At 42.5% G+C, this 24,117-nt stretch overlaps 2 protein-coding genes across 15 annotated transcripts in view; both read right to left on the bottom strand.

Moving 5' to 3' along the window:
• Positions 1-816: 816 nt before the first annotated feature.
• Positions 817-4,276, bottom strand: Rps17 (ribosomal protein S17). The gene is made up of 5 exons (XM_005320180.5): positions 4,100-4,276; positions 3,681-3,832; positions 3,109-3,214; positions 2,577-2,642; positions 817-943 (listed from the first exon to the last, which is right to left on the bottom strand). The coding sequence occupies exons 1-5, from the start codon at positions 4,259-4,261 to the stop codon at positions 863-865; spliced, it is 567 nt and encodes a 188-aa protein (XP_005320237.2). The 5' UTR covers positions 4,262-4,276; the 3' UTR covers positions 817-862.
• Positions 4,277-5,968: 1,692 nt separating this feature from the next.
• Positions 5,969-24,117, bottom strand: part of Cpeb1 (cytoplasmic polyadenylation element binding protein 1) — a 78,921-nt gene continuing 60,772 nt past the window's right edge. For 10 of the 14 annotated variants that reach the window (XM_078051116.1, XM_078051117.1, XM_078051118.1 and 7 more), the window contains 9 exons: positions 20,138-20,361; positions 18,087-18,339; positions 16,093-16,206; positions 15,708-15,812; positions 14,801-14,937; positions 10,946-11,144; positions 9,661-9,755; positions 9,030-9,110; positions 5,969-7,468 (listed from right to left, as the gene is read on the bottom strand). In XM_078051116.1, coding sequence (XP_077907242.1) covers positions 7,358-7,468; positions 9,030-9,110; positions 9,661-9,755; positions 10,946-11,144; positions 14,801-14,937; positions 15,708-15,812; positions 16,093-16,206; positions 18,087-18,339; positions 20,138-20,361 — 1,319 coding nt within the window. In that variant the 3' untranslated portion in view covers positions 5,969-7,357. The remainder of the gene's footprint in view (positions 7,469-9,029; positions 9,111-9,660; positions 9,756-10,945; positions 11,145-14,800; positions 14,938-15,707; positions 15,813-16,092; positions 16,207-18,086; positions 18,340-20,137; positions 20,362-24,117) is intronic. The other 4 variants (XM_040274699.2, XM_040274700.2, XM_078051123.1 and 1 more) reach the window with 3 other exon arrangements.

The raw sequence follows: 24,117 nt of genomic DNA, 5'->3' as shown, positions 1-24,117 counted from the left end.
CCAGCTTCAGCAATGAGGTGAGGCCCTCTGCAACTTAGACTCTGCCTCAAAAATGTAAAAAAGACTATGATAAAGCAATTGGGGAAAAATAAGAGCAAATGTTTCAAAGTAATTTAAAAATTATTCTTATCTGCCTGACAAGCAGATATACAAGATCAGTAAAGAGCAGCTTGGGAGCCTGCCTGACCTGGATCCAAATCCCAGTTTTGCCACTTCCTTGCCAAGTAATCTTGGCCACACATAAATGGGGATTAGCCTGGGCACCAAGCCGAACAGCTCTCCCAAAACACAAAGCCCAAACCTTATACTCAGGAGCTCACACCAGCCCAGCTCAGCTACACTGATAGGAAGACCCAGTTTTATATCTGCCAAAGCCTGTAGAGCAACTGGGACTGTACAGTGAGCTCTGCCTCTCCCTACAAACCAAAGGACACACCCTTTTCCCCCTTTAAGAATTCACAGCACACAAACCAACCTCACTAACCCTGGTGTGAGAAATCGGTTTTTAACCTCTAAAACTGAACAAGTTGGCTCAATTTATGTGTATTCTTAAGAGGGTAAAGAACAAAGACCCAGGGCATGAAAGAGGAAACTGACAAAAGCATTGTAGCCTCTGGACATGCCCCAGACCTCCCTTCAGGCTTCAGTACACACATTCACACCTTTTCTTAGTACTAGGAATCCAGCTAACATTTTCTCCTTTACTGAATTCAGGTGAACCCACTCCTAAATCATAGGACATGGCTCCTTGAAATCTCAAGCAACTGCCAGCAGTTAACTCCATCCATACCCAACACCACAGATGACACAGGAAAGTTGTTTTCCCAGGTTTATTGAAAATATTACAGCATAGCAGAAAGATTCAAACAGCTCCACGTGGTGTTTTGAAATTCATCCCCACAGTAGGCTGAGTGACCTGCAAGTTGGAGAGACTGCCGAAGTCCTGGAACAACAAAACGGATTCAATGTGAGCTGAACAGGTGAGATCTGTGGGTCTGCCCCATAGCAACACTGCGAGACTGTGCTGCCAGCCCCCATCAGTATGTAGTTAGACTGGTGGGACTCAGCACAAAAAAATGTCTTCTGCTGCTAGGGCCATAACACTGAGGAAGGTCTAGGCAGTATCTGAAGAACCCCTCTTCTTGAGCAGTTGGCTGTTAGGAGACTTCCACTTTCCACTAGTGACGTTTCTTCAACAATGCCTAGCTACTTAAAAATCTCTGCTTAAACCACTGTTTCTAAGTTTCACAAACCTGCCATGCAGCTCTTCTTGTTTTCACAACTCATTTTCATACCAAAACAGTGCTTCTTAAATTTGGTACTACAGATACACTGGCCTAGATATGTTAGAGGGTACTACTCTGCACTCTGAAAGTGTGCCAGCATCCCCTGGCTTCTACCCACTAGATGGCTGACTCATGCCCTAGACAAGACCCATCCTTTGAGAATAGGATTTGCTCTCCATATCCATGGATCCAACCAAACATGGTTAAAAGTATTCGGGAAAAAACCCAATCTATCTGAACATATATGCTCATTAGGTCATTATTCCCTAAACAATACTGCATAACTGACATAGATTTGACACTAGGTATAATCTAAAGATGACTTAAAGTACAGGACAGAATGCATAGGTCATATGCAAATATGCCACCTAGCATCCAGATTTTATTACAGTGTGTATGTGTGGGGGGGTTACTGGAACAAATCCTCCATGACACAAAAGCCCTTTTCAGGACCAGCTTCAGGGAAAAGTTCAACACCAGGAATACAAGTTACCAAGGAAAGTGGAAGCAGGACCAGATTAGGGCCTGCTTCATTCTCCCATTTCATTCTCAAAAACCCATTTTACAGTTCAAATAAAGGGGAAAAAAAAAATAAAAAGCTGCATTTCAAACAAAGGTTATTTCAGAAGGGAAAGGTTCACAGCCTACAACAGTCTGTTTTTTGGAAACTGGGTGTTAGGTACATAGGAGTCCATTTTTTTTTTTTTACTCTTTTTGAATGATTTAACATTTAAAGATAAGAAATAGAGAGGGGATAAGAAATGGAGAGGGGAGAAGCTTCAAGTCACCAACAGCACGATAGACTTTTGAGGCCCATGCTACTTTCACCAACTTAAAGTGAAAGGACAAAGATAAGCCAAAGAGAAACATTATCAAATTGTACTGAAAATAGCTGTCAACCATCTAAGTAGTGCCTGGTGTATATTTACAAGTGAGATCACAGCTCATTTCTTAGATGAGCATTCAAACATTCAGTATCCCAAGGAGTGAGGCAGGACTTCAACAAAGGGGGTGTATGTGATAAGTCAGCCACAGAACCAAAAAGAAAATGGAAAAAACTAAGAAGGAAATACTGGATACCACTGTATTGGGATTATCTTGTGATGAGCACTCAATCAATTCTCAAACCACCCAGCACTCAATACTAGCTAAACCACTTTAAAAGCAATCTGTTTAGTGCCATTTACTAGTTGTGACCTTGGATTTGATCTACTGCCATTACAAATAGCAGAAAGCTACTATGGATCCTGACCAAGCAGTTCTTACTTGAGAAATCTAAGGGACACTCACCAAAAGCTTCAGCATTTCCTTAGTGTCAGGATCTACTTCAATAATCTCCTGATCCAGGGCAGAGACCTAGAAGGGAGACAGACCCAAAATATCAACCACTGAGCTCTCCCTCACCTCAACTGCCCCCCATTCTTAAATTAGCAGATAGGAAGTAAAAACAAACCCCTCCCCATACCCAGAAGAGGGGACTGGGGCTGGAGAGAAAGGTTAGGAACCCATAAAGTGATCAAGTCTGTTGTAGCAGTAAAAGAGGCCCCAAAAAGCTGTTCTGCTTTTATCTTCCTGTGCCCCCATTGACTACTCAGAAAACCATTAAGACAGAACTTGCATTTTAAAAATACTATTAAGGGCAAGAGGCCTTTCATGTGGAAAAACAGACTTAATCTGGTTCCAAGAGGTCACAAAAAAGGCCACCAAACAGGAGATAATAAGCACCTACAAGTTGATTGAGGGTGCATTGGTAAAAGGCCTCCTGAAACTCTCAGTGGAGGTCCCTTTGGAAGCCAGAAACCTGAAGATCCAAAAAATTTACCTCAGGAACATAATTGTCTCTCCTTTCTCTCTCCTCTTCCTGCAGCTTGATGGAGATACCTCTCACAGGGCCTCTCTGTATCCGCTTCATCAGATGTGTGACATAGCTATAAGTACACACAGTAAGAACACACTGGACTTTTACTGGTACCCAGGACATCTGGATACACATCAGTTTTAGTTCTTTTCCCAGAGAGAAAAGAGGATTCCCCATCGAAGAACCTCCCACTCAGAACCCCTTAGTGAAGTATTTCTGTTCCTTTGGTTTCTCGCACATAGTTCTACCAATATTTTTAATAATAGCAACAGTGAGTAATTTTTATTAAAAGCAAATAAAAACCAAGTAAGACTTAAGTCCAGAGATCTGACTTCGATTACCTTAACCATGACAGCCAGTCATAACCCGAACATCCCAGCAAAATCTGCAAATACAAACCTCCAACTCCCTCTGGAGTACCAGGGAGCTTGGCGCTAACAAAACCATGGGGGGAGTCTTCCCCAAATCCGAGGACGGCAATTCCCACCGCCAGTCCGCGATCACAGTTCTGCACCTTTTTCCAGGCCTTCACTCACCCTGCGATCTTGTTGCGGAGCTTCTTGCTGGGAATAATGGCGATCTCCTCGCACACGCGCTTGTTGGTATGAAAATCGTTGCCCAGGCGCGTGTAGTACTTCTCGATGATAACCCGGGCGGCCTTCTTCACAGTTTTGGTGCGAACGCGGCCCTGCGGGCAGAGACGAAGTCACTCACAAGCCAACAAGTCCGGGTTAAAGGACCAGAATCACCGCAGGAGAAAGGTGAACCTGGACGGGCGGGAGTAACTAGCGCCGACCGCAACCCCAGCTCTACAAGAACCGCGCCCGTCGCAGTTCCAGCCTAACGGGAACCGGCGTCCGACTGGCCCAAAGTCTCCCATTGTGGGCCAGGGTCCGGGAAAACTGAGGATGGACAACGATTGAAGAGGAGTGAGCACTCAAACGAAAACACCTACCATGTTGGCGGGTCCTGGCAAAAGAGGAAACAGGAAGTGAGAGAGAGGCAATATAAAGCGCCGGCCAGAAAGCCACTTCCGCCCAGGCGAGAATCGCGGAATTCGCTCGGGAGTACCACAGCGGCCTCTGGCGGCATGGGGCGGAAGCGGGGTGTTTCGCATCCGGCTCCAGTGGGCGGTGCTACCCGCTCCGTTCTGGCTTTACCTAGTGGCCCAGGCCCTTGTCATGCTGTTCCTGCTAGGATGAGCTCTGGACCAGGAGGGATGCCTCTCTCCCACACACTCCAGGTCGAAAAGAATAGGTTTGAGGCTTGGGAAGACTAGGAAGGGATGGAACCCCTCCAAGGGACCTCATTGTGTCTGTGGGTCAGATTTGTCATATCTAATCTGGAGGAGAAATGGGTGTACTAAGAGAAATTTTCTCATTTCTTCGTTAGCTCAAACACACTATCAGTCTTTCCCTACAATTTATGTACAGTATTCCTTTAATACTTAGTGCTAAGGCACCTGTCAAGAAACAAAGGCTGAGCCCCATGACAGCAAGGGCCCTTTTGTTTAACTAATCCCTAGTGCTAGAACAGTGCCTGGGTCCTAGTTCACCTGCAGCACTCTCAACAAGTGAAAGTGCTTTCTCCTTCCTCTACCCACCACTGCAGTCTTCAGACTGTTTCTGCCTTACCCATCGCCCAAATCAGGCCTTTCTGAAGCCACCAGCAGTCTGTCCCTTTTGCCCTTATCAGCCTAGGGAGGGGAGGGCCCCGTCCCTGCCCTCCTTCCTCCAGGTCTCCTCCCTGGGCTTGGGAGTCTTAGGTCACACTTAACTTATAGAAAGGCCAGGTTAGATATAAAAGAGTCCAGGACTATGCCACATTCCTCAACTTGTCTCAGCCACTCCAAATTTCCAACTTATTGGGGATGGAAGGATAAAGGGCAGGAAACCTTCACCCTGAAAGTAGCATGTAGACAAAAAAAGGGGGGGCAGGGATGCCTCTATGGTATAGGAAAGTTAAAGAGGATACAAAAAGGGTCAGAATCTCAAGAGTTGTAGGAGCTTCCTTTATCAGTAAACTTCCAATGAAGTTTAATCCAAACTTCAGGCCCAAAGTACAAGATCACCTCTCAGTCTTGTTTGAGGGGTCTCCCCAGCCCTACCCAATATAAACTCTTCCACCTCACAGAGGGGATGCTTCAGTTTGAAGAATCAATCTCCAAAAGAATCAAACAGCTGGGCTCAGCCTACTCTACCTGAAGAAAAAAAAAAAAAAGTCATGAGACTCTGTCCCAAGTTCTGGAAACCTGTTAAGAGTCCAGTGATAGGGCTCCCTGAAGACCAGCAAAAAGCTGAATTATCAGCATAGACAAGTTCAAGAGGTAGAGAAGCCTCCCAGGAAGAAACCTGCAGAGGCTGGGGTTGTGACTCAATGGTAGAGCACTAGCCTAGCATGTGTAAGACCCTGGGTTCTATCCTCAGCACCACATAAATAAAATAATGGTTTTGTGTCCAACTTAAAAAAAATTTTTTTTTTGTTTTTGTTTTTGTTGTTAAAAAGAAAAAACATGCAAGGGCTCATAGAAGATAAGAAGTGGCTCCTGACACCTGGGCAGATGTACTTGCACATCTTCCAAGCTTCATGTGGAGGCTGCAAGAAACTTTAGTGTGAGAGCTTCTTACATGAAGCAACCACCTACTGGAGAGGCATCTCCAAAAGTACATTTGGCTATGGAAGAAACCCAGAACTCACAAGAGTATGTCTCCCACATGGTTCCACCATCATCCTGGGCTAGAATCCCACCACAGAAAATCCAAGGAAACAAGTTTTTCTCAGGAATCTATCACCCACATCTCAAGATACAAAGACAAAGCCAGAATTCTGCTGCAACGTGTTTATTATGTGCCAAAAAAACTACACCACAGCTTACTCCACACATCTGTTGTAGGAGAGTGCAGTCTTGCCTGCATATACTACAATGAGGTAGAGACTTCACACACAGCTTCACAAAACCCACAGAGTAGCTGGGATATGCAACAATGCAACATCAGCTCAGCAGGAGGGAGGAGGGGGTTATGACACTGGTTCTTTGGCACACAGCTTCCCTAAGAGGGGCAAGTAGTATTAAAATAAAAGAAAGAAAGAAGGAAAGAAAAGAGTCAAGTTTTCAAATTCCAGTAGCATTTCAGTCAACTGCAACTGTTGATTCATACATTCCTCAAATGAAATATATTAAGGAAGGGTACTTGTCCCCTCTAAAAGAAAGGGCTCCTGTGAGCCTTCATCTGCCCCCACCAAAAAAAGCAGCCCTTTTTTTTTTTTTTTAGCTCAGTTACAAAAGAAAAAAAGTCCTGTGATTTTGTGGTTAAAAACTTCTATCAACCCTCCCCCCCATGTAAGTGCAACTTAAGAAGGTGCAATAAACCATTTAAAACTATATACAGCAGCCACTCTAACACCGTTTTTCCGGTCCAGTTTCAAATAAAACAAATTTTTTTCTTGATTGCAAATGCTTTGATTTGCAACTGTGAGAAACAGTGACCAGCAGTCCCCCCAGACACAAATTTGCTATAATGTTAAAAGCTGCCAGGAAAGAAAAAAATCTCTTGTTCCAAACGACTTAAAAACTGTTTTAAGGAGTGTAAAAAGGAACCGGTAAAAACCCTCGAGCGTAAAATATGAAATATGATTTTGGTTTAAATGAAGAGCAAAGTCTCCTTGTTGTTTACAGTAAAAAACACCAGCTGAACACTCAGTTTATGCCGTTCAGGTGGGGGTTAAATAAATGGAAAGGCACTGTATGGCAACTGCAAGAATGAAACCAATGAGACCTGTGCATCATCACCATCAGTATTGCAAGGAATGTAAAAAAGCGCTTTAATAAATAAACCTAGATGTAGGCATCCGTGTCAATACCTTCTGGACACATAGTTTTTTTTTTTTCTTCTTCTTCTTCTTCTTTTTTTTTTTTTTTTTTGCTTTTCATCTGCAAAATGAGGAACTAAAATCTGGGAAAACTACAGAGTCGCTTGGAGGGTGGTCCAGAGGGCCCTTGCCCTGGCACACCCCCTGAAAACAAAAACCAACAAAACTCATTGTGCAGTAATTAGTGCAGAAACAAAGACAGATTCAGCAAGTGCAAAGGTGACTACAATTTTCCCTTGTCCTCGGGAAACCAGCTCCCTGGTTGCCAGTGGCACAGTGGTACAGGCTGCTGCCTGACCTGCCAGCCTTGGGCTCCACAGGCCACTGGGCAAGGCCAGCTCCTCTAGCTGGAATCTCGGTTCTTCTGGTTCCGCATCAGGGGGCTGTGGTGACGCAGACCTTCCATGCTATGCCGCCAGTGCCAGCAGCTCCGGCAGAAGTACTTGAAGCAGACCTGGGGATAAAAAAGGAATGTCATGCCTATTTCAGCATCAGGCATAGGGGCTGTTTGCATGAGCTGCTTGTTCTGCTTGGAGAGGACACCGGAGACCCCGGTGGTCTCTGTGAGGCTAGAAGAAATGGTTCCTGCAAGCCCTCCAAAGCCCTGGACCAACCATAGCAAATCCAGTCTTATTTCTGTGGGTGCTCTTAAGTAAATATGTTGGGCTCCAAGTATGTACAAATATTGTGCAGTTTTCCTCTCTCGTAACAGCATCTGGTCTTCTATTCCCCTACCCTTCTCACCTCCCACAGAGTAGCTCTATCACATGGCTGCTAATATGAGAGAATGTCTGAAAAGCTGACTACAGATTCTAATGCCAGGCTCATTTCCCAGTAAGTGAGGAGAGATGATTGGGTTTGGACCTCAGTCTCAGCACCAACTCTTGCTAGCTGGGTAACCTCAGGGAAGTCTTCCCCCATTCTTCCACCCCATACCAGAGAATCGACCATTGAGCCACATGCCCATCCCTTTTTGTATATTTTATTTCGAGACAGGGTCTCATAGAATTGCTTAGTGACTTACTAAGTTGCTGAGGCTGGCACTGAGCTTGCAATCCTCCTGCCTGAGCCTCCTTAGTCACTAGGACTACAGGTTTGTGCCACCATGCCTGGCAAAAGCTGTTAACTTCTAAGCAATTCTCTGAAAATGGGGACCACCTGTGAAAGATTTGGTCCATAAAAGACCTCCTGAGAAGGTTGATCAGAAAGATACTCATTTTTAGGCTTTTCCTAACTATCCAAACTTCAAACTCACTTGGGAGTCTTAGTTTGATTATCTAACCAGAGACTCCAAACTGAATGAAAAGTATTACTACAAAACAAACAAAGCTAAGCATGAGTGGACTACTAGTGACCTAAGAGGCCCCAAAACTTCCCTCAAAACTTGTCAAAGTGTGATTCAAACCAACAACGCAGACGCCACTTGGAAATGTGTTATAAACATGAAATATCTCAGGATCTACCCCAAACCTACTGAATCAGAATCTGCATTTCAACAAGATTCTCTGATGAGGCATATGTACCTTCTACTTTGAGAAGTAATGCCAAACACATCCAGATCCATCCACACTCCACCACCCAGAAATAGTCAATAGAAAGTTTCCATGCTGCTATTTCTGACAACTGTGGGTACGGCCCAGGCATAAAAATCAGAGCAGTCCAGAAGGGGGTCCTTGAGTTGGGAAAAATCCAAAGGGTCTCAGAGCCAGAGCAGCAGTACCTGGCTCACAGGTACCACTGAGCCAACCACACAGGTATCTACAAAACCACCCACCAACAATGTCATTGCATAGCAGCAGGCCAGGAAGAAGGCTGAAGTATCAAAATTCAATTCAATAAGCTTCCCCAAGAGCTATGGTACAATTATCTATAGTGTATCCCATGACTACTACCTATTCCTCTGTGTTCTCAGACATTATGAGGTACCTTAGAACTCCAACACTCAATGTCACAAACATGGCTTAATTTTTAATTGACACAGGGACTTCACAGACATCGGTGCCCAGGGGACTCACCTGATCTCGACAGAAGAAAGGACCAGGTTGAGAACTGCAGATATGACACAGAGAATCTTCTAGATAGGGGTCAATCTGAACCTGCAGAAAAGCAACAGAGGAAGATGAAATGGCTCTTCTCACCAGGAGGCTAGGTGAGCTGCAGGAACACATTATTGGGCACATTATTGGATATTTGTTTTAATGGCAACTAGAGAGAATTATGGGAAGAGAACATAGACAGCGAAACTAGATGGCAGATTCACACCATGCAGAGCCACATGGCTGCCTTGAGGACTCAGACAACCACACCCCTTATGGCCTACTCTTTTCAGAAAACTGTACCTTGGCCCTCTATAACTTAGTCATAGGCAAGTGTTCAGAGGATTCAGAAAAGGGATAAAGGGAAGTAAGCTATTTAGATGAATACCAATATACCAGATGAATATAACAATGAAGAAAGCTGCCCGCTCTCTCAGGTGGCTCAATCATCTCAGTTCCTTTCCTCCTGAGCCTATGCAAATCAGGCCCACCCAATCGTCATGTTAATTCTGTGGTTTGGTTCACTTTCTCAGTCACAGTCCTGCCCTGGGTAGTAACTAAAAACCAAGTCCCTCTGAGATGCCCCAGAGTAAGGGCATACACCACTTACCTTCTTGGTGAACTTGGTAGTTTTGATTTCCACAAAAGCAGCACTGACTGCTTTCAGGTAACTACGTTGGTTATTGAATGTCACACGACCAGACCCTAGAAATAATAGACATGGGCTTACTTTCTAGCCAAATTCTCCCAAATGCCATTCTTCAACACTCAAGAAACCCTATTTCTATAGCAGTGCTGTCCAACAAAAATATGGGGTACTTACATGATTCTTAAGCTATACCAAAAGAAAAATGGTGGAATTAATTTTAATAATATATTTTATTCAACCCTGTGTTCAAAATATTTTAACATACGGAAGAAGCTGCATTTCAAGTGCTCAATCATTACATTTAGCTGGTGGCTACCATATTAAGGCAGTTATAGACTACGTTGTCACAAATCATTCAGAAAAGGGACTCTTCCAGTATAGGAAAATGCACAGGTAGGGGTAAGGGTTCAGGGTAGAAACCAAGATGCAGATAGAATATCTCTCTGAAGAGGAGGCCCAAAAGACACACCCCTTCTGGCCTGGAGGTAACCTGGAGTCCTAGTAGAAGAACTGCAGAAGCCTCATCTTGCCAAGTGCCGCCTCCGCCTCTACAGTCTCTGAAGTCCTTGTTCTCAATCTGTGGCACAGCACTAATGAGCACATGGTGCTCCTTCCTGACCAGATTCAGTGTGGGTGGGCAGACTAAGCATCTGGGGAGGTGGGTTACCATGTCTTGATCAGAGAGTTCAGGCTCTGCTCTACCTCCTAACCCATCAGAGGTTAGGAGTGGTCAGACTGAAACCCAGTGGTCAGACCCACAGACTCACCTAACCTGGGACAGTCAGGCTATGACTGCACTGTTACCCGAGTCACCCAGAAAATCCTCCCCCAGCTTGACCTCATTTCTGACCTGAGACAACACCAGAGCTTCTCAAGAATTTTTAATAAAGGAAACTGGGTAAGTTCAGAAAAGTGTGACCTTTTAATAAAATATTACCTATCGTTTATCCCAAACTGGTTTGGCTATGAACTTTGAGCTCTCAACAAAGTTCTTGTCTAATTATCACTAATCACCTTGCAGAGCCTCTGATAACTTTTTTCTTCTTTATGTGGGAGGTAGGGGTAGAAGGCTGGGTGCAGAGGGTCCAATACTGGTGACTTGTCTAGAAAACATGCTATGCCACTGAAATAAGCTGATCCACAGACCTAGGTCAGGCCTCTTTCTCCACTCCCAAGAGAAAGTACCACAATCTTGGCCTATTCCCAGGGGCCACCAAGCTTTCCCACACAAAAATAGGACACTTACCAATGGGATACTTGTGCTTATCTGTGTCAATCCCAGCATACACGACTCCACCAAATAGGTCATTCAAGATGGCAGCCAGTGCCTCAGCATTGAGCATCCCATGCAGGGCACCAACAAACACTGTTCTGCTGGGGTCCAGCCTCTGAGAAGGGCTCCGGACAAAGTTGCTGTCAGCCAACACCCAGGGGATCACCTGCACCTGAAAACCCCCCAAAGGTATATCAGCCCTGGCAGAGAGCCACAGAGAGAGGCTCTTGATTGGCAGGGAATATGCTCTAAAAGTAGTATAGTTGGGGCTACTGAGGCCCATGCAGGGGTGAGAAGGCATCCTCACCCATTTCAAGTCCACAGGCATCTAGTAAGACACCCTTATCCATCCCAATTTAAATTTTACTGAGTTCATGTGTCTAGAATGCTGAAGGTAGAGGGAAGAACAGCACTTACTCATCCTGGAGAGTAAACAAAACTGTTCCAAAATGTCATACCCAAAAATCCAGCAATCTGTCACAATCTCCAACTGTATGTTCTAATCAAGGGCCACAAAAATTGATTAACAGAAAGTGTGGGTCCTCAAGAAAGGAAGTAGGGATCTGAAGAACAGAGGGGTGAGCATGCTAATGATATTTGTGAGATGGTCACTGGCCCAACATATGCACCAGAGGACTTGTGTCAGAAACACACGAAATGGCAGAAAGTCACACACAGAGACCCCTGAGATCTTGAGTAACACCAGGTTAAGAGCTGACAAGGTCTTTTACCTCTGAATTCTCTGGATCCAGAACAAAACCTGGTAGGAGGTCACATGAAGTGAGTTGACAGATGACCAGATGTTTTTAGAAAAATAATCTGTGAAGATCTTTTTATTTTTTTTTTTAAGTCTTGAAACAAGAAGAGAGATGAAGCAGAAACCAGGAAGGAGGCAAAAACAGTAATTCAGATGACAGGTGATTAAGATCTGAACAAGGCTGGTGGCAATAAGCCCAGAACAGGACAAGACCAAGTAGATTTTTTTTTAATATTTATTTTTTAGTTTTCGGTAAACACATCATCTTTCTTTGTATGTGGTGCTGAGGATCGAACCCGGGCTGCACGCATGCCAGGTGAGCGCGCTACCGCTTGAGCCACATCCCCAGCCCCCAAGTAGATTTTTCTTCAGATCTTCAGAACTCAGACCACCTGAGCATGGTAGGCAAACAAGGAAGAATCAGGTTTGATGAGATCTAGGTCTATACGACTCCAGGATGAGAGGAGCCAGCAGAATATGAAAAATCCCATTTTACATACCAAAGAGTTCGGAATTATAGAACACACAAAAGAAGGGTCCCCAGAAAAGTGGGACTCAGAACAGGAACCTAGAGAGCAGAGTGGATAAATTATCTGAGATGAAAAAGAAGTGAGGGGGGAGTCAAATACCGATGGTGTTTATGGTGATGGTGGTGGTCACAGTGACAACAGAGTCAGATGGGCTGGGACTGAGTGGTAGAACACTAGCCTAGCATGTATGAGGCACTGGGTTCGATCCTCAGCACCACATAAAAATAAATAAGTAAAATAAAGGTATTGTGTCCATCTACAACTAAAAAATACTTCTTTTAAAAAAGCCAGATAAGTAGGAGAACAAGGACAGCCTACAGACAATGCATCAGAGAAAAATACTAAATCTCTACAAGGTGACAAGAAGGGAATGGGAGATGGGGAAGGTGTCACAGAAACACTAGAGAAATGGTCTGTGGTGTGAACATCACAGTCTCGAGTTTTGAAAGCAGGGCACACGGGAGAAGCAGCATGTGAACTAAGTCCTGGAATATAATGAACTCTTGCTTGCTGCCTGAGAGCCACAGAGCAAGACAGGAGAGAAGGTAGGGGGACCAGGAATCACCATGGGCAGCCAGAAGATGAACTTGCCCTGTCACTAAGAAAGTGAGTGACACCAGAGAATACCCATAAAATAGAGTCAAATTTGTTACATGGATTATCAAATGTGATATGTTCACCCCAGCAAAATAGGTATTTTTCTAATAAATATTTGAAAACAAAATATGAGGTGATTGGTATGCCACTTGACCTGATCTGATTATGCATTATATACATGTACTAAAATATCACACTGAAGCCCATAAAAATGTATTAATTTCTATTTGTTGAGAAAAATTATTTGTAAATAAATATTTTATATCTATTAAAAAAATAAAAAATAGGGGCTGGGGTTGTGGCTCAGTGGTAAAGCACTCGCTCAGCATGTGCAAGATGCTAGGTTCAATCCTCAGCACCACATAAAAATAAATAAAATACAGGTATAAAAAAATTAAAAAATAAATGAGTTGAAATAGGTTTTCCTGCTGGAATAAAAGAATAGGTATCTTTTCCCCATATCATACATCTTAAAAAAGTAGATTATACTTTTTAGAGTAGTTTTAGGCTCACAGTAAAACTGAGGAGAAAGTACAAATATTTATCATATACTCACTCCCTGCCCACCCCCGACATTTGCCTAGCATCCCTTACCATCACATTCTGCACCAGAAGATAGATTTGTTATGACTGATTAACTTCATACATCACATTAAGTCTCTAGTTTATATTAGGTTTACTCTTTTTTTTTTTTTGGTGGGGTTGAACCCAGAGGGGTTTTACTACTAAACCCTTTTCATTTATTTTGTTTTGAAATAGGGTCTCACTAAGTTGCTTAGGCCTTGATAAATTGCTGAGGCTGGCTGCAAACTTGTGATCCTCTTGCCTCAACCTCCCAAGTAGCTGGAATTGCAAGCAATTATGCCTGGCTAGGTTCCCTCTTGATGTCTGTTGAAAATTCCAAGTGTTTGGACTAACATGTAATGACATGTATCTACCACTATATGCTGAATTATATGTATTATCATACAGAATAGTTTTGCTGCCCTGAATATTCTTTGTGCTTTGCCTATGTATGCCTCTCTGATCTTTTTAATAAAAAGGTTATTCTAGCCGATGAGGAAACAAAATTTCAGAAACATAATCTAATGTTTTAAAAGTGATGTGTTCTGGAATCACATTTTTAAAAACCCTACAACAATTCCTGAACTCAAAACAAATGGTCTCAAATTCTATCCACTAGAACCAATGGATCGCCTATTATAGTCAACATTCCTAAACTCCACCCAGACTACCCAGTAAGCCTGAGACAAGGATCTGCTACGAGATCCCCAGGTGAGATAACTCCATAATGCCAAGAACACCCAGGCTGAAACCAAAGAAGTATAAGGAAAGAGTTATATAGAGAAAACTAACTAATAAAGCCCTGAATGAGAATGAAGAAGACATGGTGGGGGATTTACTCACTATATACTGGGAGGTCAGAAGAGCCAAACTAGAGAAAGTACCTGTGGTTTTACTAATTAATCCAAGAGAACAATGCTGTTCTCAATTTCATCTCTGAGGTAAGAGGTTTGGGATGAAAGTATAGGATAGAAAAAGGGGAGGGTAGGAGGGCTAGGCACATGGCTTAGTGGTACAGCACATGCCTGGCATGCATGAGACCCTAGATATGATCCCCAGCAGGGCAAAAATAAATTAATAAATAAACTAATAAAAATAAGGGGGGTTTTGGGGAGGGAGAATGAGCTGGAAAATAATATGATCTCTATAGGTAAGAGTGCATTCTTAGCCCATTAAGGTACATTAAGGTACAAAAGTTGGTTGTTAAAAGTGTAATTAGAAGATATTGTTCTATTTATTGTACGACAAGAAGAACAGATCTCTTAGCTCAATGGGAATACCTCTTGCCTCTTGCAATCTGCAATATTTACCCATCCCAAGGAAATCCAGTGCTTCCCTCTACCACCTGGACCCAGAAGGGATACCATGCCAGTAACTCACCTCCTTACAGCGCATCCTTCGGCTGGACATCTTGAAGTAATATTCACTCAGGCCATCTGGGCTCAGTGGGTCATGAGAGCAAGCCTGAAGCAAGGCCCGGACAGACTTTTCTAGCTCAAAAACCAGATACACGTACCCTATTCCCAGTGAGAGAAAAATTACATTAACATTCCTCAGGTGACTACTCCTCAGCCTTGGCTTTACAACAGTGGTTTCTTCCAAGAGAGGAGGCCTTGAGTATAAAATAATTTTTGTTCTACTCCTGGAAAGTCTTGTGGAATGGAAGCACTTGCTGTGCCATATGCCAGGCCAAGGGAGACAGAGAAACTATCTCCCACCTGAAAGAATGGCAAGCTAAGATAAAGGACCCCACCACTGCCCCCCAGCTCTTTTATGCCAGGATAGAGTGTACTCTGGTCAGCAGAGCCAGGAGGGATGGCAGGTCTGTACCCAGTCTGCCAAGGGATATAAGTATTGCTTTAAAAGCCTAGTTAAACCATTGTTTCAGTTTCATGAAGAGGGGCAGAGTTGAAAATAGCTCCTTCTCCTTTCTACAGGGAAGGGATCTCATTTTAGAGAACAGTGAGGAATCAGGTGTTTGGTCCTCATTCCTGCCAACTCCAAAGGGATCTCAGAATTAGGTCGGGCAGCAAAATAACTGGGCAGCAAAGTCAGGCAAGGGAAAGCTTTTCAAATGCCTCATTCTGAGAGGGAAGGAGAGAGATACACATTAACCCAGAAGAAACAGAGGGATGTGACAAATCAAAGAGGAAGTGCTGACCACTGGAAGATATGTGCCCTGGAGTGCCCACCATGTTACCAGCATGCGGCTGTGACATCCCATCACCCATTGGTGAGATTATGTACTAAGGAGGGGAAATAAAAGTTCCTACCATGTCTTTATTACCTTTAGGCATATTACCTTTGGGAGGACACCGGGGGTGCTTGCCATCCTTACCAGGCCACTCCACACTTAGAGAGCCAAAAACACGGAAGGTGTTAACCAATCCAGCTGTAAAGAGATGGGAAAGAACAGTAGAAACTGAGGCACCATTCTCCCTAGGAAAAGCACAGCATAGGCTCACCTTTCTTGATGAACAATTTGGAACTGAACTCTAGTCTCAAGTGACAGATGTAAATACCAGAAACGAAGCACTAAGGAAATCTATGAAATGTACCTGTCTCCTCACCCGCTCCAGTAACACACTGTGCTGAGGCAGAGATGCAGCCTCTCGTCTCCTGAAAGACATTCCCCACCTTCAACTCTGTGGCAGGTCTTGAAGGCATCTCACCTTCCGTAATATCCCAGGGAACACCTCCTAGGAACACCTTGCAGGAGTAGATGGGGTTCTTATAGTTGCGGGGAGGAAGCTGGCCACTCCAGGTACAGGTGGCTTCATTCACAGCTTTGGAAGAAGATGAAGAAACAAACAAAGGGTCAATGAATTGACAAAGTCACCAAGCTTCCTCGGAATGGACCTGTCCAGGAAGAAATAAACCAGCCACAATGCTAACTTGGCTGCCTGGGAGAATATCCACGACTATTCTGAAAGGCAAGGAATGTCATATCTCATAAATCTACTCAGTTCAGTTGGATAATCCTAATTTAACAATTTTGTCCCCACTAAAATTGAAAGGAATGCCAAATCAGACATATAAGGTAAACAATCATCACACCCAAGCTATTTTCAAACATAAAACTGATAGTGCTAACCACAAAGCAGTTTTATCTGGATATTATGCTTATAGTATTAAATAAATTTCTAATGACTTGCAAGTAAATAGAGTATTTTATATAAATGTCCTATAAATATAAATATAAATGTCCTATAGGTTTATTGATCCAAATAGGCCCTCTCCCCAATGTTTGAATGAGAAACTATTATTCTACTCTTATCCTGTCTTGGCTCTGAACTCAATCATGGAAGTCATAACACTGCCAATATACTACCACTAGCAACTCAAAAAAATCAGTAATGTCACACTGTTCCCCAAGTCAGAACCATGATACAGGGCCCTCCTTGATGCCAATACTGAACAATAATGGATTTGGCACTTCCTATTTACACCAAACACAAATACCTTGTTTAAAAGCCCTTTTTGCTCTATAGGGACTTTCTTCTATTTGGCCCATCCTTAACTATTTCTAGAGACATGTTCTTGATGACCAATTCAGTCACCTATCAGTATGTAATCCTATCTCCACCCAGTCTGTGCCTTTCTTGATCAAAAAAACTAAATTAGGTGGGGATTGTGGCTAGTCTTTACCATTTTGCCCTATTTCTTCAATACTGAGGCAGACATCCAAATAAACCATCATTTTCATGTAGGACAAGGATATGGAAGCCCATTCCCTAACAGGCACAGGCCCAATGTCTCGCTACAGCAAGAAATTGGGCATAACTATCAGTAGATTTTATGACCAAAGTGAAAATCAATATAATGGCCTCATTTGAAAGCATGGTAATATCAATTCACAGGAAAACAATGGCACCAGAGAAAGTACAAAGGTGGGCTGCCAAAACCATTAGATGACAAGGGCAGCAGCAGCATTGTTAGGGGAGAATGAGATCTGGACTAGCTCTCTAAGTAGAAAGAAACTAAAGCCTAAGGAGACAATTAGAATAGAGAAACTAACATGTACTTAGTCATCAACTCCAAGACCTCAGAACAGTGGTTGGAGAGCACTTCCCTGAAACATTAGTAGTCAATGGCATATATAGCTCATTTACTTCAAAGCACTGATAAAGAAAAAACAATTTAATATGTATTTAAGATCTCTTAAGAGACCAGGCACTTGATGACATCTCATACCTTAGACACTGACAAATGGACCACCCATCCCCAGTGCATCCCTGTGTGTACCAATCAGAAAGTCTTAAGAAAGCCCCAGCATGTATTGTGGCTGGCAAGTCTTTGAGTCAAAAAAGGGGTAGAGAGGTAGACAAAATCTCAGGCATCATTTCCAAAGTTTCTCTGGAGGCATTCACCCTTAAAAGAATCAAATCAAGGGCAGCACAAAGCTATCTCCATGGAAGCAAACAAACAAGAGATGGATCTAACCCCTTATGTTGTGGCACAGCTTTGTGTACCTGATTATGTCTCTTTCCTCTCAGCCTCAAAATTGTTCCTTACTCCAAAGAACAAATGCTTCTTTGTGTATCTAGAGAATTCACCAGGCAACCAAATCTCTTCTAGACAGTTCATCATGGTGTGAACCAAGGTTACTTTCTCTCTGCTCCCAGAATAAGGCGTCAGGCCCCAAACATTCTCAAGCCACACTCACCTGCAGCTTGCCGGTGCAGCCTGGCCTCTCTCTCTATGCTGAAGGGGTCTTTGGGAGCTTCAAGAAGGTCCCAGGATGGCCACACAGAAGCTCCTGGCCATCTCTTTGAAGCACTGGTTGGTGAGGGAGTGACTGCGGCTAGAGCAGCTTGCTCTTGGTCCATACGGGACCCAACCCCCATCTTTAAAGGGTCTCTGGGACCACCCCCAGTCAAAGACAGGAAAGGCAGAGGAGGGGAAATGCGAAGGCTTGACTAGAAGAAGAAAAAGGAGACAGTTTTTTTTAAGGTTTTGTTATAAAGTAATACTGAAAAATGCTTAACATACATTTTATCATTTGATATATTTTCTCAGACTTTCTTCCTGTGCATTTTTAAGATCAACTGTAGTTATACTATAATTAAATTCTCTTCCTTTCCCCATTCAACATTTTCCCACACTGCCAGACAGTTCAATGAATTTATCATGTTTTATTTAGGAAACAAGCTACATTTCACTGACCCATTTGCCTACTGTTAAATATTTAGATTCTCTTTGAGTTTTCAAAATCATCAATAAAAATTTTAAGATGCTGCTTCTTCTGGGCTAGGGTGTTTAACTTAGTGGAGACAGCTTGCCTAGCATGCACAAGGCCCTGGGTTTAATCCCCAGCACTGGGGAGGGTGGAGGCTGCTTCATTATCTTGTGCTTTGTTTGGTCAAATTATTAGAAGTAGAATGCCAAAGTGCTTTATATAAGGGACCTGTGTTCTATCAGAAAGGTATAGGAACATGAGTTATATAACATGCTTCTGTCAAGGCTTTTAAATTCTAATTTAGGGTAAAATGATACCATATTATCAAAAAAAGGTCAAAATAACTGATTGATAGAATATTTTAAGTTCTAATACTATCACTATATTCTCTTCTGGGTCATCCTTGTTTCTCCCCTAATTAGCTCTTGGAGCAGGGTAGCTAAGAAAGTTCTTCAAACAAAATCCCCAATATTAGTTCTGAGGTACATTCTCAAGTACTTTAGTCCCATCTAAAGTACATAAACAGAATTAGAAGCAGCTCACTGGGCAACAGACTGTAGCCCAGAGAAGGAAAGGGCCTACTGTGGCTGCTCTTCTAGAAATACACAGTTTGAAAAGACAAAACCAATGGGCAGTGTGAACACCAATGCTAGCTTTCACAGTCTAGGACAGGCTGACAGAAAACAGGATGGGCTCTAAAAGCCATGAATGGGAAACCATGACCATGATAATATCGCTAAGCCTTAGATGGAAAAGAAGAGTCTGAGAAAACAAACCATTCTATATTCATTCAACATTCAGCTCAGGGGATTTGGAATTAGAAATGCAAGGCTCAGAAAGTACCTGAAACTGTATTTTATTTCAGGAAGATGTCTTACTGCCAATTCCACATATTTATTTCTATCCCTTTTCTATGCAATTCTATCTATACTAGCTATATCCTCGCCACCTACTCTAATCCATTTGCCAACTCTACTTATCATGGAGATCACACATGTCATACATGAATAAGAAATATGAGATGCATAAATTAACTCTGAAGCAATATTTCATAGATTTACCATCGCCTTGTATTCAGAGTGGACAGGGGTCAGCGGAAAAAACATAAGAGCTAGAATCCGATTTGGATTAAAATCCTAGTGCTGTATTATTTAAAAAAAATTAATAAAATTTTTGAGATAGCATTCAAAAAGGTACAATAAATATTATTGTTTAAAAGCTAACTACCCAAGTAGGTAAAAAAATAGAGCACTCCAGGACCCCAATTTACTTTTAAAATTAACTGTTTTCCAGCTTTTAGAGTAACTATTAAAATATCTTCAGCCTAGGACCTGAAATGTATTACTCATGGATACTCAAAGGATCCTTGGTTCTGTTGAGAATAAGTCTCTACAAATGTGCACACTGGCTTCCATGTCTCCTATCATCCTATCTTCCAGCTTGCATTCAAGCTCTAAGACAGACACTGCATCCTCATTCCCCTTAAACACACACAGGCAACACAACCCTCAAACTCCCTTTCTGAATATGTTACATACAATCAAGTCTGAGAGATGATCTGATCCAGAGCTGAAGCCACTCGTATCTGAGTCAGAGGGGCTGCTAGAACGGGAATCCAGGATGGGCCGAGTGTCCAGGCGGGATCCTCTAACTGAAGGTGCTGGAAACTTGTCCAAATCAGACCCAAGGGGATCCAGAGGCAGGAAGCTCAATGGGGGTTTTCCTAGGACATTTCCCAGCGGATTATGAAGCATGCTCAGTACTAGGACCAAAAAAAAAAAGAAACCATATGATTTTTTAGTTTTTTCCAGCCAAAAGTCCTTCTTTTCCCCTCCAACAGCTATGTAAGGCAGGACCACTGAAAGCATACCAGAAACACAGAATATAATTAACAAATTACCATCCACTTCTGAGACATGAACCCCCACAGCTCATGAAAGGCAGTTAGAGGATACTATTTGAAGACCAGAGTTCCTGCAAAAGAGTCTGCTCTCTGTCACAAGACTTAATGGTTTCTGCCAACATCTGGGGACATTGATCTCAACTGCTGATAATATCTGGATACACCTGTAGCACAATTAGTAATCCCAAACCATATTCTTTTCTGCCTGTCAATCTTCTTATTAGAAAAATTCTCAACTTTTTAATGTTACACAGTTGAAATTCAGGAATACATACCACATCCCAAAACTTTGGTGTAGTTCAAGCATCAAACTCCTAGCGTACACTCCTAGCTTTCTTTCTTACCCACAAATTATCTTCTATGAACCCCTTAATTTGAAACATTTAGGATGGAAACAGAATGGCATGGTTAAGCCCACTCTATGACTTAAGATGAACCAGGATAAAATCCTGGGCCTAATACCTCCTGCAGATGTTTCGAGCTCTAGGAAGCTCACTCGACTCTCTGAGCCTCCCCTTTCTCACTGGCATCTTCAGTGGAATACCAACTATTTCATAACATTGTTAGGAGGACTTAATCAGACAGCAGATGGAAAGTGCTCAGTAGAGGGTGCCTAGCACACAATATTTAAATATCATACATTGAAAAAGAACAGTATTTCTCCACACATGGTCTTGGGGAAATGAGGGATCTGAGCAAAGCACACCCTTTGCCCATGAGAATGAAGAGTAAGAGGGCTTTGTTGAGCCATGGGGGCACTAAAGCTAGGACAGAACCCCTAATTTGGTGTTTTTTCATCTGAATAACTGAAAAAACATTTTTCAAAATGGCCTAGGTGAATCCAAAATAATATAGGTGATCAATGAACAAGCCTGTTACTGGGTCTCCTTTAGCCTACAGTAGCAATTAAGTGAAACAGGCCACTTAGAGCTTATTTTTTCCCAGGCCTCCAAGTTAGCCTGAATGCTTGGCTGGGTCTGGAATGAGTACCAAGAGGCAGGAACCAACCAAAGTCAAGACATGGTCTCAATAGTATCAAACATACTGCAATTCATGACAGAACATATGCGTGCACTAAATCCAAAACAGCTATTACCATGGGATCAGACCAACCCAATCTCCTTGGCATGCGATCTCCCTTTCTAGATATAACTTTTTTTTTTTAATGCAGGAGACAGTGAAGATATATTTGTAAAATTGTTATTCTATAATGGAAAAAATATTTTTAATTTAAAAAAGTAGATATACCATCTTACAGTCTCAACAGCAATGATGAGTTTCAGTCTCCCCAAATCCTGACCAATACCTGGTATGGTCAGTCTTTTAATTTTAGCCAGTCTAATATTTATGAAGGGGAGTGGAGCCATACTACATCCACCAAGGAGCTTGTTTACTATTTTTTCAAGAAAACAGTGTTTTACCTTGGCTTTTCAAAGCAGTTTTCTAAGCACTAGCTTGGAACTGTATATATGCAACACTTAACTGTATGCTGAAACTAAGTATCTCAAAAAACTTCCATTCTGATGCCCATCAAAAATAATCTTGACAAAACTTCAAGTAATCCTTGACAAACCCCTGCCTGAAAGAAGTGGAAAATCTGCCCTTGAAAAGGCAGGATGTGTAAACATTTACTCAAGGTTCTTCCCTGATGCAGCAAAGCACAGAAAAACCCACAGATCACATGCATCAGTCTTAAAAGTGGTACCAATGCCCTAGAGGGCCTTGTCCTCCTTCAAATTTTACAAAAATGAGCTCAGGGAGGTGAACAATGAGGTAACAATCAAATCATAAAAAGTCTTAACAACCAGATTAGTGAGTTTTGATTTTATCCTAAGGGTGACTGAGAGACACTGAAGAGATGATGTGAAAAACTGCTGAGGGGATAACAAAAGAGGCTGACTAGGAAATCTAACGAAGACAGCCACAATTGCCTAGCTCCCAGCAGAGAGGGAGACCGAGTATTTAAGTTGGACTTAACAGAACAGCAGAGCTCAGGTACCCGAATGGTCACTGGACCCACAGAGGGCTATGATTTTCCCCTGAGATGGTGTGAAGGAGAAAATGGGACAACAGAGTTGATATTGACATCAAGAGAGGAGACGAGGAGAGGGTCAGATGTTATATGCTAAAGACAGAAAAGAGACATTAGATTGGGAGCAAATATATGGAGAAACAGCAAGTTCCAAGGACTGTGAGAAGACTGAAGAAGGCATTAGAGGATAAACAGGAAGAGGAAGGACTGTAACTATTCAGAGTTCCATATGTGGCAAAGTCCAGAGTATGAAAAATATAGGTGGCTGAACTAGAATGGGTAAAGTCTGAAATATCAGACATTATATTCAACATCCATATGAATATTAAAAGAATTCATGGTGATACTTGGGCCCAGGGTGGGTGGAAGGAAGGGTGGAAGGAAGGAAGGAAGGAAGGAAGGAAGGAAGGAAGGAAGGAACGAACGAACGAACGAACGAACCCAGGTATTGAAATCTTCAGGAGAAATACTGCAAGCTATAAGAAGGAAGAAAAGAATGACCCTGAGGTAGGTATGGTTTGGGAGAAAGAGTAGGTTCCACTGGGCAAAGCAGGATTTTTAAGAAAATCCTTCAGCTAAAGCAGAAGTTAGAAGGAGCATTCACCAGTGATAAACAGTATTAAGGGTAGTTAGTTAATCCTGGAAGAGGGGAGTTTCATGCAGCACAGTACTGACTAGCTCTGAGAGTTATAAGCAAGGTCTAGCATAAAGCACTATGCAAAAAAAATGCTGAAGAACGGCTAACTAATCCATAGGGTTTGACCTGGGGGGACCAAGGAGACAAATATGGGCTATGTCTTCACCTACATTTTTAAAAAAATGCATTGAAAAGAGTCAAAAACCAACCTAGTAGTCGCTACAGGTCACTTTTTCTCATTCATGCCAATTCCTATTCACTATTCTATTGATACATGTCTATCTCAACTAAACTGTAAATTTCTACTGTACCTACATAGGTAACTTGAGGCTTTGTCAAGTTTCTGGGTTATAGCTAGGAATTTTATGTCTACAGCACTCCTCTCCTATGGTAACAAGCCTGTCTAAATAGAAAATGGTATGACATCTCATGGTGGTCACTAATGAATTATACTTCCTCAAGTGTTCACAGCTCATGGTCAGTCATTTGTTCCACAATCTGCACCAGGTTCAATCAAGTCCCTAACACTAATAGCAACTTCCATTTATTGAACATCCAACACATGCCAGAAGTACTTTAGGTAAATAAACTTCACTGGATCCTAAAAAGTGGATATTACACCATCTTAACACAGGAAATCATGGGTCAGGGGGTAGTCAATATGTGTAATTCACAGTTCATGAGTGACAAAATGGGACCTGATCCTTTCTGACACCATGCTTCATATTCTATAGTACACCATTTATTTGTTATTTAAAAAAATTGTCAAGGGAATGGAGATGAAACTCAGAGCACTCAACCAGCATGCATGAGGCTCTGGATTGAATCCTCAACAAACCCTCCTCCTGCACCGATACAAACTGCCAGGATCCCATATTTCTTTGTCATCTTGGTCCTGGCACCTCTCCTTTCTGTTCAAATTCTTTAAGACCATCAACTATAAATG

This window comes from Ictidomys tridecemlineatus, chromosome 5 (genome assembly GCF_052094955.1).
Source record: "Ictidomys tridecemlineatus isolate mIctTri1 chromosome 5, mIctTri1.hap1, whole genome shotgun sequence".
NCBI lineage: Eukaryota > Metazoa > Chordata > Mammalia > Rodentia > Sciuridae > Ictidomys > Ictidomys tridecemlineatus.
This window is presented reverse-complemented; position numbering and strand designations above follow the sequence as displayed.

Coding starts and splice junctions, on each gene's coding strand:
- Rps17 (XM_005320180.5), bottom strand. CDS start 4,261: ATGCGAAACACCCCGCTTCCGCCCCATGCCGCCAGAGGCCGCTGTGGT. Junction 3,833..4,099: donor TGCCAGGACCCGCCAACATG/GTAGGTGTTTTC, acceptor CTCTGCCCGCAG/GGCCGCGTTCGCACCAAAAC. Junction 3,215..3,680: donor CTCCGCAACAAGATCGCAGG/GTGAGTGAAGGC, acceptor GTGTACTTATAG/CTATGTCACACATCTGATGA.